At 43.2% G+C, this 18,404-nt stretch overlaps 1 protein-coding gene across 2 annotated transcripts; it reads right to left on the minus strand.

The window, feature by feature from the left end:
- Positions 1-2,725: 2,725 nt before the first annotated feature.
- LOC310778518 (kelch-like protein 9) lies at positions 2,726-17,243 on the minus strand. Of its 2 annotated transcripts, none has more exons than XM_083638969.1 (11): positions 17,102-17,243; positions 16,029-16,082; positions 13,705-13,847; positions 13,180-13,337; positions 11,662-11,794; positions 9,071-9,267; positions 7,692-7,767; positions 6,728-7,285; positions 5,744-5,923; positions 5,528-5,641; positions 2,726-3,340 (listed from the first exon to the last, which is right to left on the minus strand). In XM_083638969.1, the coding sequence occupies exons 2-11, from the start codon at positions 16,031-16,033 to the stop codon at positions 2,838-2,840; spliced, it is 2,067 nt and encodes a 688-aa protein (XP_083495095.1). In that variant the 5' UTR covers positions 16,034-16,082; positions 17,102-17,243; the 3' UTR covers positions 2,726-2,837. The 2 variants fall into 2 exon arrangements, with proteins under 2 accessions (XP_083495095.1, XP_083495096.1); XM_083638970.1 differs by lacking the exon at positions 17,102-17,243 and adding an exon at positions 16,922-17,020.
- Positions 17,244-18,404: the final 1,161 nt, after the last annotated feature.

The following is an 18,404-nucleotide window of genomic DNA, read 5'->3' on the forward strand; positions in this document are numbered from 1 at the left end:
TAACGACCAGAGGAGGAACCACATTAGCAACCAGGATATTGCATGTTTTGGTGAAGGGGGTTCCTATATGAAGGAAACCCCCGGGAGGCACGGGGAGAACATGCAAACTCCACACAGAAAGGCCCTTTTGACGACCCCACCCGGGCGGTGGGCACTCGAGGACATGCGGACGGGCACGCATTCCTTCAGCGTTCACATCGTCCCAGGTGGGAATCGAACCCACGACCTTCGAGCTGTGAGGCGATATTATTAAACTCGTTCAAAGATGCCAGCCTGCTACGTTAAGTGTGTGTGAGTGTTCACATGACAAGTCAAACCAACTCCTCTGTGTTGTGAAGGAGGGGGACTTTGGAGTCGTCTTTCAGACATAGAAATGCAAATAATAGAATGTGCACTGCATGAAGCGCGATTCTAACGATCTAAGATTCGTACCTTTGAAGCGCTCCCAATGAGCATGCTTTTTTCGATCGGTATTGCTGAGCCCTCCTCATTCCAAGCATCTGATCTCTAGATTTGTATGTCTGTTTGACAACCGCAATACAGCCTCTACTGAGAGGATTAGAGAAGCGTGGCAGGGGGAACTTGGTATTGATTTATCTGACATTATATGGAAAAGGAGTCTGTCTGTGGTACAACTCTGCTCAGTTAACTCATTGAGTGCCAATGACGTCTAAAGACGTCAATTCAAATAGTAACGTAGAGTGCCAATGACGTCTAAAGACGTCAATTGCGTTTTTTGACGGTGGGACGTGGATCAAAGCCTGATGCATCTCCTGTAAAAGTATGGGGGATTTTGAAGGTGTATAAGCTATTTTACGGACCCATTAGGTGGCGACAGTGCTCTCCGGATTAGAGAAAGATGAGAAAAAAGAGTAGAAGAAGCCTGGGGAAACGGAAACCGATGCATGCTGTAACGTTAGCTGTGAACAGCAGCCAATCTGCTCCCACAATTGAGCCCCTCCGTCTCCGCTGCGATAGCCCCTCCACATGATTAGTTGCCAGAAAAGGAGCACCCGACACCAGCGTCTTTCTGAAAAGCCAAATCATTCTCAGCTGGAAGCGCTGGGAGACGGCGCACAAAAACGGCGGAACGCTGTGAAAATAGGCTGGGTGCAGGCAGCGCACTTTGAAACGTGCAGAGCAAACGTGCAGCAGAGAGCCACCAGAGACACTCCCACGGAGGAGTGTGCAGTTGAGGGGGGTGGGGCACGCAGGGCAGCGTACAACACCGACCCAGACAGCAGGCTCGATGGACAGATTGGCAAACACAAGCTTGAATACCTGATGCCCACCAGCAGTAAATCAAGACCAGCAAGAAGGTGTAGGGTCTGCGCACGCAGGGGCCAGCGCTGCTGGTTGCAGCTAAAAAATATTATTTTGCCATCAAAATTCACTGTTTTATTGAAGGAAATTATTTTTGAGGTGTCACTACATCAGAAAATATTAGCTTCAGAGTCAGTGATGTGCTTGAAATGCTTCATTTCACAAAAGGCTCATTATCTCAGCTTCTAGTTTGAAACGTCTGTTTTTGGTGAAACCAACCTATCTTCTACTGCTCATAACTAAAGAACGGAAAATGATATCAATAAACTTTTTTTTGCTGATGATACAAGAGAGTCTCATCGTTCTTTGGGCGTGTTCGGTGTTTACATAGTAATATCACACAATATTCTGTGGGTCTTGAGAAATCACTGAAAACGCTCTGAAAGGGCTGGCACTGGGAGCATCCGTTTTCCAGAAGTGGCTGGCGGCAGCCAATGAGTTAATAGTAGGCACCAGCTGGTACTCTAAGGCCTACAAAATAACCCTGCAGCGGAGGCAGAACTCGCCATCTTCGGCTGCTCGGAGTCCTCTCTGAACTTCCCTACAGCTGTGCAGCAATCTCTGACACTGGGGACAACTGTCCCCAAAATACTCATTTTGAAGGAATGGAAGTCCTCCTCTTCACCTTCTTTTCAGGTGTGGCTGATGGACATGGTCTCTGTTATACAGATGGGGAGACTCAGGTTCCTGAGAACCAACTCGTTTGGAAAGTTCTTTTTGACCTACATTGACGAGGTTAAGAAGAATGACTAGTGACTCAGATTAGGGGTGACGGGTTGCCCGGCTGGTTTCCCATGGACCCCTTGTGTAGGATCCCATACGCAATATCTCATACAAGCACATAAGCACCGTATGCGGCTGGTAGCACCACGTTACAATGCTAAATGTCAAAGATGTATGTATTTTTTCTCTCTCTCTCTCTCTTCTTTTCCTGTGTCTGAGCCTGTTTGTCTTGTATGTTTATTGTTCTATAAAAGATTGAAAATAAAATATTGAAGAAAAAGAAGAAGCCGCCAAGCCAAGGCTAACAATTTAGCTAACGCTAGCTAGCGAGCGGCTAACTACGTTAATGCAGGTCCTGGAAATGCTAAGGCATGACCGATGAAAAAAGACAAGACCGTTGGAAATATCAACATTTTCCTCAGAAAAATTATAAAATGACTATGAAAAACTCAGCTATACAGCTAAAATTACATTAACTTTCCATCCACATCCATGGCCTCCGCCATTTTATGAAAAAGTTACAGGACACGTCACAAGTCGTGAAATCTAAGCTTTCCGAAAATTAGCACTTACCATGTTGTGAATATATCGACATGAGGGGGGCATTCATATCGACTCATGTCATAAACACGGTAAACACAACCCCATTTGAAGGCAACAAGAGAGCTCCATTCTCCTCTTTATTCCAATCACAAAATGCAGCGTTAATATAAATAAATAATAAACCAAACTCTTAATGCTCTTTTAATCTCACTGTCCCAACACTGAATGGTAAAGTCAGGGCTTGCCTCTCAGCTCTTGGCAGTGGGCAGCGGACACAGTGGACCCTCCTGTATCTCAGCCTCGTCCACCGTGCCTTCGGGCAGGTGGACAGTCATTATGCAGACACGGACCCCCCCCAGGGGCTCCAGGATGTTGAAATCCCTGTCCCACACATCCTGCTCTGGATCGTACCGCTGCACGATGTCAAGCATGCACCTGTTGTTCCAGGAATAGCCTCCCACCACGTAGATCTGTCCGTGAAACACCGTCACCCCAACGTCGTTCTGGCCCTGCGGCATGGGCGCCACCACCGTCCACTGGTCTGTCTTGGGGCTGTAGTACTCGCAGCCCAGGACGTCCTCGTCGTTGCTGCCCCGGAAGTGATTCCCGCCCATGACGTACAGGCGGTCACCTACGGTGCACATGCAGTGCAGGCCACGGACCTCGGTCATGTCTGCCCGCCGGCTCCACATGTCGGTAACCGTGTCGTAACACCAAAGCTCCTTCTCAAATGTATCTTTGTTGATCCCACCTGTGTGACAGAAATGCAACAGGTTATGTCAAAGATATCTGGCATAACACCTCACAGTTGCTGTTAATATGGTATCTTATATACAAGTAGTTTGTTATATAGTATACTGTATACTAGTCCATACCCGGGTATGTGCTATTCTATTAATTAATTTATTTTTGTTTGTTTGTTTGTTTGTTTGTTTGTTTGTTTATTTATTTTGTTTTTACAAGTTCATCCAGCTGTTTTGTAATATGTATTCCAAGTACATCTATTGGTCCATCTGACCATATCCATGTTAAATTGCATGAAAGTTTAAATGTAGAATCATGTGAAGAACCTAATCCCCAAATAATACATCATAATTTGGCTTCAGACCAGACAGACTTGCAAAACTATCCAAATCTTTAAGAAGGGCGTCCAAATTTCTTTAGGTGACAAAAAAACCATCATCTGCGTATAACGAAAACTTTGATTCTTTAATATTTGTGTTATTTCAATTTTGTATTGCTAATGTTTCTACACCAACAAGAATACATATCAGGATGGGGCAACCCTGTGTATCTCCCCTAGATACTGAAAAACTTTGTGATCAAAATCAAACTAATTTCTTTCTTGGGGGGGGAAATCCATTATTGAAATTCTGAAATGCTTCAACAGTGACACCTGTAGGCCATGGAGGGAAAGGGCAGTCTATGTGAAGTGGTGAAAGGGAGAGTGTATGGGCCCTATCGTTGTCTAGCGCTATCTGCTTTTTGCACTTGCGGGCCGGTTTATGTGCACAGATGCTGTTTTTTCTGCCTCGGCGCAGCTGTGGGTGTGCCGTATGCTAAACCAGGCATGGCTGCGCTAAATCCTCATGTTTGCTATCGTCCCTATTAGAGCCCGACCGATATATCGGTCCACCGATATTATCGGCCGATATTGGCCGATAACCCATATATCGGTATCGGCCGATATGTTGGCTGATATGCCGATATCTTTTTATTTTGTAATTTTTAAGTCATAGACAACATGTTGTGTATATTTTATCTTTTTTCTTAATTCAGGTTATATTTTATATTTGTTCTATTTGTGTTTTTGGATTTATAGTTATTTATAATGATTAAATCCCCAGTTAAGTTTACTGTTTCATTGCATTGATGTCATTTTGGACAATAAAGTTGATTGATAAGCTGTAAAATATCCTGCCTACATTATGTCATGTCAAGTCATATCTTTGTCAAGTGTTTGATATTTGAGGGATCATTGCAAAAACATTGTGTAATATAATGTGTATATTTAATATAAGAATATCGGCTGATATATCGATATCGGAATTTTTTTACACCCTAATGTCGGTATCGGCATCGGCTTCAAAAATCCAGTATCGGTCGGGCTCTAGTCCCTATGCACGCAACTCTTTATGCTAAGACCTCTGAAAAGCAGGTTTTAGCACAAAAATACCCCGCTGCGCTTGAGCGCGCCATTATTCTCCACGCTGCGCAGGGCAGTGCAAGGGAAATCCTTGGATACGTCATTAGCCTACGCACAGATGTCCCATTAAAATACAAACATCAGGACATCAAATTCTGCTGCTAAAATTGCGGAACAGCTGAGTGAGGCAATCAACTATTATTCAGTGAAAAACCTTTATCACATGTAAAGAGCCACAAACATGCTGATATTGTTTCTCTACCCCCTCTCTATCTCTCTCCAAAACCTCTACACCTGATTTGCATAGTTTGACGGAATGAATTGCTCGATAAAGCACATTCTCAGAAATCATCTTTTCCATGTAGCCTACTCTCAGCAAGTCAACACACAATAATATGAAACTAACATAGCACTGCTTCTGAGAGCCTTGGCAAGAAGCGCTGACATTCAACCATGGGTCTTTATGTTTTGTGGTTTCTTGGTCCCACATTATGCAACTTCTGTTTCTGCAGCAGCGTAGTTCATTGTCCATTGTTGCTAAGAAACTGCCTGAGGTTAGAATGAGAGCAGCTCAGAAACACGACATGAGAGAATGCTGTGAAACAGGAAGTGGTTTCAAATAGGTCAGACGAGCGAACTTGGTCAATCGTAAATCACTCCTCCTGTGAGCTGATGTGTGGTGAGCGTTCTGGCACAAACTGGCTGCTGTGCATCACCCAGGTGGGTGCTACACATCGGTGGTGGATGAGTTGAGTTCCCTCCCCCCAATCGTAACTCCAGTCTGAGACATACCTGAAACATACATGAGGTCCCCATGGACTGTCCCAGCAAGCCCATAGTGGGGCTTCAGCATATGAGTCACAAACGTCCACTCATTCTTCCTCAGGTTGTAGCACTCCACCGTGTCTGAACAAAAAAGTGATAATAAGGATTATTCACTTGTTCACTGAATTCAAAAGATAAATCAAACCAAAGTATTAGTATGAAGTACAGTAGCATCGTGCTCACCGATCTCTCCTGAGGGGTTCCTGCCCCCGACTGCATACAGCTTCCCCTTCAGAGCGCTGAGGTGGAAGAAGGTCCTCTTCTCATTGAGCGAGGCGATCTGAAGCCACTTGTCAAAGCGTGGATCGTACCGGTATGCGCTGTCTATGGCCGTCTTACCCTTGGTGTCATACGTGCTCTGGCCTGAGAGGTGAACAAGGTGATGAAGTGGTAAATACAAAGGACGGTAAACTTTGACCTCCAGTTGGTGATCATTTTATGGCAAAAGGAGCAGAGATAAACTGCATTTTCAGAAAAGCATCAATATGCTCTTTTTACTTTAAAACACCCTCTCTTCATTAACCTGACGCACCAGATGGTTACACTGAATCATCTCGGACCTCGTCCTTGGAAACTTTTGGAAAAGTGCAGGTGTTTTCAAAAAATACTTGACAGGTGTTTGGATGAATGATCTGTCTATCACGGGCTAACATCAATCACTTAGGACCGCCTCCTCCTTCTCGGACGCTGATTGGTCTGCCTGCTATTGGTCACGGACCAATAGCAGGCAGCACTACGGCTCATCCACTTCTCATCCAAATTCATGTCAGTTCTGGCTCCAAATAACCAAGATGGTGACCGTGAAAATGGTAGCTACGTCTATATTTATTTTACGGTCTATGGTTCAAACCAGGTAGGAACACATGAAGAGCGAGCTTGTTTTGCTAGGCTTTCCAGCATGTGGAAATGCTGGGTAAGAGCTATCTCTTTATACCCATAAATGCTTGCATTTTAGGGTTGTTGCCTTTGGTTACATTAACATCTCTTAATAAACCACACTGCAGTTTGCCTTTCTCTTTCATTTTGTTTGTTTTATGCAGTTAATTGGTGTTCAACTGGCCTTGTTCTTGCCTGTCCAATTAAACTGAACTTAAGGAGTGCTACAAACATGCTGGATACATCCCAGGAGTGAGTACACTACAGTAGGTAGGTGGTCAATGTTCTGACCTCCAACAATGAAGAGGAAGCCACCCAGCAGAACCACACCGTGCTGGTAGCGCGGCACCTCCATGGGCCTGAGCGCCCTCCAGTGGCCACTTTCCTCATCGTACAACCTCAGCTCCCGGCTCACCACCAGCTGCTGCCTTATCACCCCGCCCAGAGCCAGCAGGCGCGTGGTGTCAGAGCGGATTCGAGTCCGCTCGGTCTGCAGGTTGGGCTGCAGGAAAGGCATCATCTGGTAGTTGCTGGCCTCCAGCAGGAGGTTCACGCAGGCCGTCTGGGAGCGCATCATGGGCTCATCTCTCTGCTCGTCATCCTGGGAGATCTGTATCAGCTCAGTGGGGCTCATCAGCGGGAAGCGGATGTGACGCATCACGGTGTAGACAGAGGAGTGGCGTTTGGGGGCGTCATGGTCCAGCCAGGCTCTGGCGATGTGGTACAGCTCCAACTCACAGAAGCCCTTGAGGGAGTTGCTGGCCAGAGCGTTGGCCAGGCTGGTCTCCGACAGCTGTAGGTAGCGGTCGCTCTGTACCAACGATGACAGGTTCTGGCTCACAAACTCACCTAGGTTTAAAAAAACAATGATGGAAGATGAAACTTTATAATTGAATTGAAACTTTTAACTCCATTTCCTGCGCAGCTTTTTCGGATTAAAAGTTTTACACTGCCAAACAAACGCTTTTCTTTTGAAGTACGTATAGGAAGTGAAACGTATTTATCGCTTGCTAGTTTGATTAGCAGCGCGAGTAGCTACTTCATTAAAACAAGTCAAGACAATATTTGGGGATGTTTCCCCCAAATAGATAAACTACTAATGGGGCTTTAATGATCATCGGTTTGAGGTCTCGCTGAAAGGTTTTAAGAACCTCTGGTGCAGAGGCTCCATGCTTACACCTATTACATCATCTGTTTAGATATAGTTATAAAAAAAATCTTTATTCTGTTCTCAGATTAGTTTCACCTTACTCACCTATCTTCACCTGGACATCCTCCAGAAGAAAGTCAGCAGTAATTTGCTCCACCTCCACACAGTTATCAATAGTGATCTGCATCACAGACAAGAAATTGATGGAATACATTAGTGTCATTCAGTGTTTTTTTGTTATTATTTATGTTTAGGTACCACAATGTGCAGAAATAGGGAAAGAAAAAAAGGCGAGAATAACATTTTCACTGCATGCAGGACACTGTCTTTAGGACCTTGGAGCTCTTAAACCCTTTGTAGCTGACATACAGTACATGTACTGTATGTCAGACATGGCTGTAAAGCTATGACTCTTGTGGTTCTAATGAGCCCAATTTAATTCAGATATCTTGATGTGAGAGGTTAAGGGACCTGTTTGAATATGGCCATGCCTATTTATCTTTGTCAAAAACTTTACTGACTTCGGAGCTATTTTACCCCTGCTTCCCAAGGAGAAGCTTCGCTGAGTTCGCAAGAGCTCGTCAAACACAGACTCGGGCCCACAAATGTTCTGAGCTTCAACTTGAAAGTATTACGTGCCCCACTAGAGGGCCCACACATGGGCTGCGAGCCCACAGCCTAGCCAGTGGTAAACTAGTTTAATTACAGTCTGGTAATGTATTATATTGTATTATATTACATTTTTATTTCCACTCACTGATGTAAATTCAAGATATTTCAAGCTTTTTCAGGATCAGTGTTTTCGACAGTATGTCAGTTAATTAAAGGAACACTCCGCCCATTTTCAACCAGCTTTGTATCATTAGAACATCAGTAGTATATCAGAAAACTGTAAATGGTTTTGAAGTCTGTCATTTAATTTGACAGTTATTGAGTGTTAAAGTGTGGACCAGTGACATCACTGGTCCACACTAACTCAAATGAATAACTCATTAACTCAAATCAACTCTCAATAACTGTCAAACTAGATGAATGATGACTGGTTTGACAGTTATTGAGAGTCACTGATGTCACTGGTCCACACTTTAACACTCAATAACTGTCAAATTAAATGACAGACTTCAAAACAGTTTACAGTTTTCTGATATACTACTGATGTTCTAATGATAGAAAGCTGGTTGAAAATGGGCGGAGTGTTCCTTTAAGTCTTAAAATGTAAAGAAGAACATAATTATTTGCCATCGACATATCAATACAACATCAGTTGCCTTAGTAAAATATTAGAAGTATGTGATACTGCACCATATTCTTTACCATAGACAGATGGAAAGTAGATGTATTGGGACATTATGTCATTATCAACCGTCTTAAAATGTAAATATGAATATAACTTGCCATTAATGTATTCACACATTATCTTAGGGGCAAGCAGGGGGGAATTTTACAGATTTGTTCAAATCCATAAATAATTTGAATCCCCTCACCTCGCTGCTCAGCAGCTGGTTACAGAAGCCCAGGACCGGCAGGACCTGCAGGAAGTTGGCAGCCTCCAAAGTGTCCTGCAGGTTGGCCATGTTGAGGCTGACTCTGGATGTGTAGATGAAGTCTATGATGTTCTTCAAACCTGTCTTAGTGACACCGTGCAGCTTGATCTCTCTCATCTCCTGCTCCCTCATTCCCCCTGAGTAAGAAAAAAAACACAAGTCAAAACAGACAAAGTGAGTGAAGGATTTAGTGTTATTTCAAGAGATTTGTCTTGTGTACAGTCAATGACAAGAAGTGCTGATGCTGTAAAGCCAAACAGCTCAAATATAGCTTGCATTTATGTTGGGAGGATACTGATTATGTAATGAAGTGCAAACCTTTTCTGTTAAGTTAGACAGAAGTCCCAGGAAGGTAGGACGTTGAATGCAGAACAAAGTAAAATGGCCAACATTTTAGTTGTCTGGAATAACTTCCTCTTTTCTTCTACTATGAGTGTTTTCTGAGAGTGAAAGTAAAAGAAGTGGCACACTGAACACAGTGGTGTCCTACAACAACCTTCTCCATTAAAGCATTACATTAAAAACCATCCACAAGGGAGAACATGGATTTTCAGCGTCTTGGGGCCCTATTTAGATTATCTGCAGCACATACAGTAAGTGCATGGCCCAAGTGTGTTCAGGGTGTGTGCAAGTCCACTTTTGCTAGTTACAGGACGCACAATCTGGGCGCAAAGTAATAGGGGTTGTTTTAATCCCCTAATTATTCATAGGTGTGTTTTCGGCATAACATGCACTCAAAAAATCAAAGTGTCATCTCCTATTCCATTTAAAAGCTGACACATTGCTATTTAATTGGCGGATTCGGCAAGCTGGAGAAACGTGCATCATCGCCAATTAGGAATATTTGGGGCCTAACATTGGTCTAGTGGTACGTTTGAAATGAAATTAATTGATTTATCCATGCAATCAGTGCCAGCTCGTGCCAATCAAGCATCCTAGGCAAAACTATAAATGCCGCCCATCCATACGTTTATCAATTATTTCATGTATAGTTTCCAACTCAACTACTGTACACAAACTCAAAAACTAATACTGTAATAAGATGTCCATTGTTATTGTCACACAATGACACCACAGCATCAATCAGTTCTCTCTTATCACTCATATTTACATGTACATCTCACTCAGCACCCACGTCTCTTCTCCTCTGTGCAGTGCAGGCAGGTTAACCATGGCTACCATGCTTAATTATGAACAGATTTATGTCATTCAAATGTATCTGTAATCGGCAAAGTCTGGTTGTTAATTCGTAATTTTTTTCTTCCCAGTCAAAGGTTATGATCTTCTTGTCCCTTTTGTTTTGTTGACGGAAGTGATGTTAGTTTGCCATGGTGCTTTTGAGGCGCTGTGTGCATCACTGTGCAAGGCGGGCATGTTTGAAAAGAAGTTCCGGCTATGTTATTTGTTTAGAAAATTACAGTTTCTCTTAATTTTGGATTATTATTTCATAGTGTGGTGAGTACACGAGTCACAGCATGTACACATGAGCGTTTTTGGCGCTGTTGGAATGTGTATTTTTGGTGCCTGAATGGGGGTATGCTGCTGTACCATTCGACTACCATTCATTGTGCTGAGCTAACTAGCAGGAGGGGTGCAACACACTTTATACTGCACACACAGAGAAGAGAAAGGCATCTATATTCTCATCTTACTATCGGGAATATGGAAAATAGGCAAATATTCCAAAATGTTGGTGTGTTCCTTTATCTTTATTGTTTATTGAAGCAGGGACAGTACACAATAAATATATTGCACCAGAGATAGCTAAAAGCTAATTTGCATAGTCCCTGGGCACACAGAGTCCTGTGCGCACACAGTACATATCAAATACAGCAATTAAAGGAAAATCCTAATGTCTAAACAATCAAGATACATGACAAAAAATGATACTTACTATTAGCAAGATACAACATATACAATGCGCCTAACAGTAAAAATAGAACATAGCAATCCACTAAAATCGCACATTGGCAAATGGTAAAAAATAAATAACATAGCACAGAAAGAGACAGTATATGAGGCCACACCAATGACTATAGGTGGCCGCAGGACTGACCCTCTCTCAGCCACTTCTTAATGGAGCATTTAAAACCTCTGAGGGTACTACAGCCCTTAATTACTGCTGGCAGGGTGTTCCACAGCATGCCCGCCTTAACCGTGAATGCAGGAAATAGCAGGAAAATACTGCACTAGATTTTAGACATAGTTTTTGTTGGTCAAGGGTGCAAATGCTTTCCGGTGTCACAAGATAGCAATGCGCCCACATTACACCTGACCACACCTCCAACACACGCATGGGTGCACATATATGCAGAAGTACATTTGCTATTTAGAGAATGTGGGTGCTGGACCTGGTAATGACAACTGCGTCAGTTGGAAACTAGCCATGACACATGCGCTGTGCTCTGTGACAGGTGTATGATAGGGCCCTTGGTGTTTTATCCTTTATTTCACCATGAGTTGAAGGTAAAATTCGATGTTCCCCATGTTATCTCAAAGTCGCCCTGAACCTACAGAGAGGGGGAACTCACCGGTGAACATGGCCTTGAAGTAGTCACTGGCTGCAGCCATTATGACCCTGTGGACGGGGAAGGTGTCGGTGCTGTCCCCAGGGACCAGGAGGACGTCACACAGACCCTCATCACCCCGGAGAGTCTCAAAGCCCTTTGGAAAAGCAACAGTTTTTGGCATTAAGTTTGGCATCAGCAGCAAAGCTCCACTAAGATGTTACATGTAGTATTTTAACATCAATAAATCATTACCACATTAATCTTCAGACATTGCTGAGAAGATTGTCAGCCTCTAACAGATTCTACTCTGCATTTGACATTGATTGCCACCTGGTAGACCTGGAGGGAAATCTGCTGGATGGCTTTAAGCGACACACCAAGCCAGCAGTCGGCCGTCGGTCATGTCTGGCCGTCTGTCGGCCAAGTCTGGCCGTCTGTCGCTCTAGTATTTGTGGTGTGTGCCAAACCGGTGGCTCTAATCTGCTTTGATGGCTGATTCAATGTTGAATCGGCGTTGGGTCGTTAGTGAGAGAAATCACTCTGATTGGCTGGTCAGGGGTAGAGAAATCACTCTGATTGGTTGGTCAGCGGTAGCGAAGCAGGAGAGAGGGGGCACACAAAACACTGCTCATTTTCCAACTTCATCTCATCAGATAATTCCAATACACATGTTTTCACGACTACGTGCCTTTGGGAAAGTCCATTGCTTCTCGCTGCATGATATCACCCATTAGTGTGGTTTCTCTTTATTTTTCACCTCCGCCTCGGCTCTTCCTTTCTTCTTGCACAAGCAAAAGACCAGATAAGGGCTGACATACGCAGCAGTGTCATTTGCAACTTTTTATCAGACATGTTCTCGATTAGAAGTAGCTATATTACAAAACTGTAAACTTTAAGTGAGTGTGTTCACATGCAACTTTGTGGCCCTGACACAGGAGATGTGAGGTGATGCATCGGTCTGCGTCTAGTTGCTATCTAGTTCTCCCGGTGTGCCTGGGGCTTTACAGCACAACGGAATGAGGTTCTGTTCTTTCACAGTTTCTGATCTGCAGCAGATGGTGGAAGGAGGCAAAGAAAGATGGAGAAATAACTTCCAACATGTTGATCCTCTTCAGTAAAGCCAAAGAGAAACTTTTGACTGAGGATGTTATGTTGGCTACTTTCCCCCCGCCTCGAAATGAGTTCATATAGCCTGAGCCAATCAATCACTCAACCAATAGTCTGAGTCAACAGAAGTAGGCTTTGGGTATAAGCTCTGCCATTGGCCCTGACCATTTCAGTTGGAATTCCCCACCACTTTTGTGTATGTTCTCCAAGTCCCAGTCGCTACAGTACGTGAAACAACAACAGAGCATGTTTTCCCCCTATACCAGATTGATACAGTAGTATGTTGAGCTAGACTCTCTCCATCGCTCATACAGCGCTAAACCAAGTGTGAAGATCTGGAGATCTGAAGTCTGGCCAAGCGAGACTAGTCCATCAGTTGATATATCAAATGATTCATACAATAAATATATCAGAGCTTTCACTGTGCTTTACCTGCAGGATAGCTGCTCCATGTTCACCGCTGCTGAACACCCTAGACAGAGGCAGGAGCTGGAGCCTTGGCTTCAGGGCCACGTCTGCCCGTTTAGGGCGCGTTTGTACGGGTGCAGGGGCTGGAGATGAAACTGGAGCTGGAGGAATAGGCCTGTCATCTAGGAAATACAGATGGAGGACAGTTGCTGTCACATGATGATACCATTTCTGCTGCAGATAAATGGAATTACTGGATTATTTTCTTTTTTGTGATGCTATAGATCCAGCCCCCAAAGGAGAATTTCATCATTTCATTATTACTTCAGCAGGGTGGATGATGATCTCCCTAATCCCTATGCCACTATCATGTAGCATAGGGATATTAATAGCCACTATCATGTGGCTAGTAATAATCTAGTCTAGTATAGCCTACTCTCTATTTCATTACTGTAATTTGTATTTTGGACTCAATCTCATCATCATTTGTCATCTTTTCAAGTATAAAATTGCATTGTAAAAAGTGAAAAGAGTGCAGAAAGTGGAAACCTTGTTGAGGGGGTGTGTTGGGCGGAGCAGCAGGTCTGTCTGGCTGGGCTGGAGGTCTTGGAGGCTCCCTGGACTGACGCCTGCTGCCCAGACGGGACAGTCTCCGGCTCAGCCTGCCTGGCCCCTTGTCATCTCCACTTCCCCTGGAAAGGAGGACGCATGACATCGTTTAAGAAAGGACTGTGCTTTACTGTGCCATCTAATCCACTGAATTACAGTACTGTAACACTAGAAAGTCCAGGCTGTTGAACTCTGTTCTGTGGCTGAAGCGCTGTTCAGAGGCCAGAATTACAATGTTGACGTCTGCATCTCACGCCCTCGAAATATACACTATGTCAGCCATCCCCAAACTTAAGAATGCAGCGGCCCACTTTGAAATCTGAAAATCTCACCCAACCCTTTAACCACAACTCTGATCAACACACAAGACTAAGATGATGTATAGGCTGGGCACCCATAATATATTTTGTATTGGGCATACTGCAATGCAGTGCAAATTAATAATCCATCCACATACAAAAATTGAGGCAAAATAAATTATTGACAAAATGCCCCCCCCCCCCCCCCCCCCCTCTTATTAGACTTATAAGTATTTTGCAGGATAACACAGATTAGATATGTGTTAAGACAAACTGTGATGAGCAACAAGAGAAAATAATAATAAAACAAATCCACAGGCTATTAATACTATTGAACTGTCTCCATGGACAGACATGGTGTATTAGCAAATGCTGCCTTGTCGAAAAATGCTACCTTATCTGGGAAGAGGAGACTTGTGGGTACTGGCACAACCCATTTTCATTCAGATATCTTGAGGTGAGAGGTCAAGGGACCCTTTGAAAAAGTATTTTGGCCCATCTCGACAAGTTACTATAGCATGACCTAGTTGGTACCAATGGATGGATCAGTTTCATGATACTAGAAACTTCACTCTGGCTTTAAAACAGAGCCTGGCTGCTACAGCCATTTGATCTTCCCACAAATATCGAGAGGGACCTGGGCGCAGACAAAATGGTGCCACCATTGAGGTTGAGCAAGTAAAGTTGACAGTGACTGCAGCAGCAGACTTTACAGCGACCATCGATCTATTAAACGAACGGGTAAGACTGTTAAGAATCTTTAAATAAAATAAATGTTGGCTTTTCTAAATTTGTATTCAATGTTGTTGTTGACCTACCAACGGTTTGAGTAATCATTAGCTCGCTAATTGGTTAGCAGCAGCTCCGGTGGTCAGACGCCTAGAGCTTGCAGTGTAGCACGCAGTTGACGTTAGCCTGACTATTGCCACAAATAATGCTAACATTTGTTGTGTAGGACCTGGCTTAATAGCTGTCTGGGAAAGCAGCTTGTGTTGTTATAGGGTTGGTGTGGTCAATCTTTTACCCCTATGGAAAAAGTGCACTATCTCCTAGGACAATACAAGGAATGATTGGATCATAACTGTTTTTCAGATTACCATCAAAATCCTGGTGGCTCCAGGAACCCCAGTACCAAGCGAAGGTCACCATGGCGACTTGCCAGAGGAAGACTGTTTTAATTTTGATTTGGACAATAAATGATGCAATAAAAGTGATGAGGGTCACTGTCTTTCATCAGTAGCTTCAAGATAGGCATAGCCTTTATCCACATTGTTTAAGAAATTGTTCAATCAATACATTTGATGATCAATTTGCCTGCTTATCTTTGCAACTATGAGACATTGCCCCTTGACATTGTGTCTTAGATAGCCTACTTTATTCTACAAATGTCACATTACAGACTACACTGACTTTGACTACTGAATTTGAAGGCCTGCCATGACTTTACTTAAACCGCCTTGGCCTAAATATTAGTAGTGTGTAGTTTGCATGTGTTTTTTGACATACTGTAGAACGTGTGCAGTTACTTTAAAAGGTAAACTACAGTGGTAATCTAGTTACAATTATAAGTAATATGCAATGATTATGGCACATATTATGCCATTTTGATAACAAACATTAATATGGGTGCTCATTTATTGAATTTGACAATTAAATACAAAATTGTTTAAAAGCATTTTTATACATGTTTTGAATGCTAATGCTAACACGAACCTCTGCTGCTGCGGTCACGTGATTCCCTGTAAACATGGTGTGTGCAACATCCGTGGGGAACTGACACCATTTTGTCTGCGCCCAGGTACTCACGAAAGTCAGGAGTGTTGGCAGACCCTCTGCCAAAGTGCGGGCCATGCCCCACCACTTTGGGAATCACTGCACTATTTTATGAGGAACAATCTTGTAACATGATGAAATCTTGAAATCGGAAGAATTAGCACTGAAACATTGAATCCCAAACTACCTTACCCCATCTAATTGGCCTCTTGGGGATGTAGACTGTTGTTACGCCGTGAAGATTTCCTAAACACAGAGAAGAAGAAGAATTTTATAGGAAAAATATATTTATGGGTGGCACCAGATGCTTTGGCAGCAAACAATGTGCTGTTTTGATCGCAGAACTATGGGAAAGTTTTCCAATCTGTGACTCAAATCGGTCATTTGTTGACCCAAACTAATGAAAGGTTATTATGACTTTAGTTATGTGGGAAGTCTCCTGACATGGCCTTGTGACCCATTATCATCATATCGTATTATCGTTGGACCCACAAAGATAGCCCCTCCGCTGCACATCACCTGGTTATCTTGATCTTATCTTGCTTTGGCAGGGCACCTACTGTAATTGTAGTTGTTCAGTATAATATCTTAATGCCCTAGGACTAGTCTTTGGTTAGTGGATATATCTGCGATGACTCTTGTCTCATCACTTACTGGTAATGTTTACTACGTCTGACTGAACTCTGTGCTCTCTTCAATGCATAGGATTTATGTTTAGAATCACATTTTAAATTAAGGAAGGTGTGCATTAGACTGAGCTAAAATAACAAATTACATCAGTTAGTGGAGAAACAGGCTGACGGTTGGTTAGCTGTTCCTGTTAGGCAAGAGAGGTGTTGAAAGTTGGTGTCACATCAGTTAGTTGGCACAGATCATTAAAGGCATTCCCTATTTATGTCAAGTTAAATGCCCACTTCTATCTCACTTTCTAAATGAGAACAAAGCATCCAGTTATTTTAGGCACTGCTGTATGTTATGAATACAAAGTGAAGATGCAACAATGTTGTTGTTCATGACAACTTTCAAAGGAACCTGAAACGTAATGTAAAACCACATAGTGTCATACAAGTCTGTCCACAAATTACCTAATAGAGTGCTCTAGCTGCCCAGAATTCACCTTTCTTGACTGTCTGAAACTGAAACTGAAGGACGTGAGAGACAGAAATATGCACCTGATTCATGTAGTAACATTGTTTTGTACACTTACAGGTGCATGACATGTAACTGAATGTAAGCCAGGAGCAGAGCCATTCCTGGGGTCCTACCTGGAAGAGATCCTCCTCAGCAGACTGGACCTGGGGCCTCCCTCCAGCCTGCTAACCTAACCAACCAGAACCGGCGGATGAACACCTAACCAACCAGACCCGGCAGATGAACACCTAACCAACCAGACCCGGCAGATGAACACCTAACCAACCAGACCGGAGACGAACACGGAGCAGAAAACGTCTGCTGCAGGATGCCAGCTGGTTGGAGAGTCACAGCGTCTGGGTGAGCATCACAGTTTCTCTGCCTTAACCAAGACCTCGTCACTTCCTGTGCTACTTCTCCTTTTTGCTCTGTTGTTCTTCCACATCTTGCAGCTCCGCACCCCAAAGTGCCACACTTGTGATGAGCCACACACACACACACACACACACACACACACACACACACACACACACACACACACACACAAAGCTGTTTTTAAGCCTCTTGAAGGCTGTTGAAGTGAGTAGACATACTAGGCTCACTTGTTAAGTGAACTTTTTGTCAATAGGCCCAAACACAATTCGATAGTTATATTTATGCATTTTGGTTGAAGTTGTCTTCATATTTGTGATTGAGACAAGTATTATTAGCTAAATGGAGGTTAGCATTCTCTTCTAGAAGTGAGTCGCATTAACATTAATCCCAGTCTTCTTCTGTTTAAAAATTGTACTGCTTATTAGGTTACAGTGTAACCTAATGAACCTACCTGACCTAATTGAATAGTGTAACCGTTACACTATTCAAAAGTCAAAGTAAACAAGATGTATCCAAATGTATCAGCATTACTGTATGTAACAAGTGTAAGACTCAAGATGGTACCCTTATACACCAATTCTGGACATGCCCCAACCTCCACTCATTCTGGACTTCTTTTTTGATTGTTACTCAAAAGCATTTGACAAACAATGGGAGTCAGTCCCCCTTGTGGCCATTCTGAGGTCTACAAATGACCCTGCTGTGAACCCCGGCAGTGAAAATTGGCATATGAATTTGGGTACTGTGCTGGCCAAATTTTTTTATTTTACAATTGTGGAAATGTGATGCTGTACCTTCATTTGAGATGTGATTGAGAGAGTTGGGTGAGATTCTTAATTTGGAGAGGCTTAGATTCAAGGTTGCAGGAAGGAGCAAAGTGTTCGAAAAGGCATGGGGACCAGTGTTGAGTCACTTATAGGGTCTGAAGGAGGGTAGAGGTGAGGGTTGACTTGAATATATGACAATATTAACCCTGTAACAGTGATACGTAGCTCCAGTATATGATTTACTCTATGATACAAAAATTCACATCTGCACAACCCAAGTTTAATTTTAATTTTA

The sequence above is a fragment of the Poromitra crassiceps genome (genome assembly GCF_964638095.1).
Source record: "Poromitra crassiceps genome assembly, chromosome: 6".
NCBI lineage: Eukaryota > Metazoa > Chordata > Actinopteri > Beryciformes > Melamphaidae > Poromitra > Poromitra crassiceps.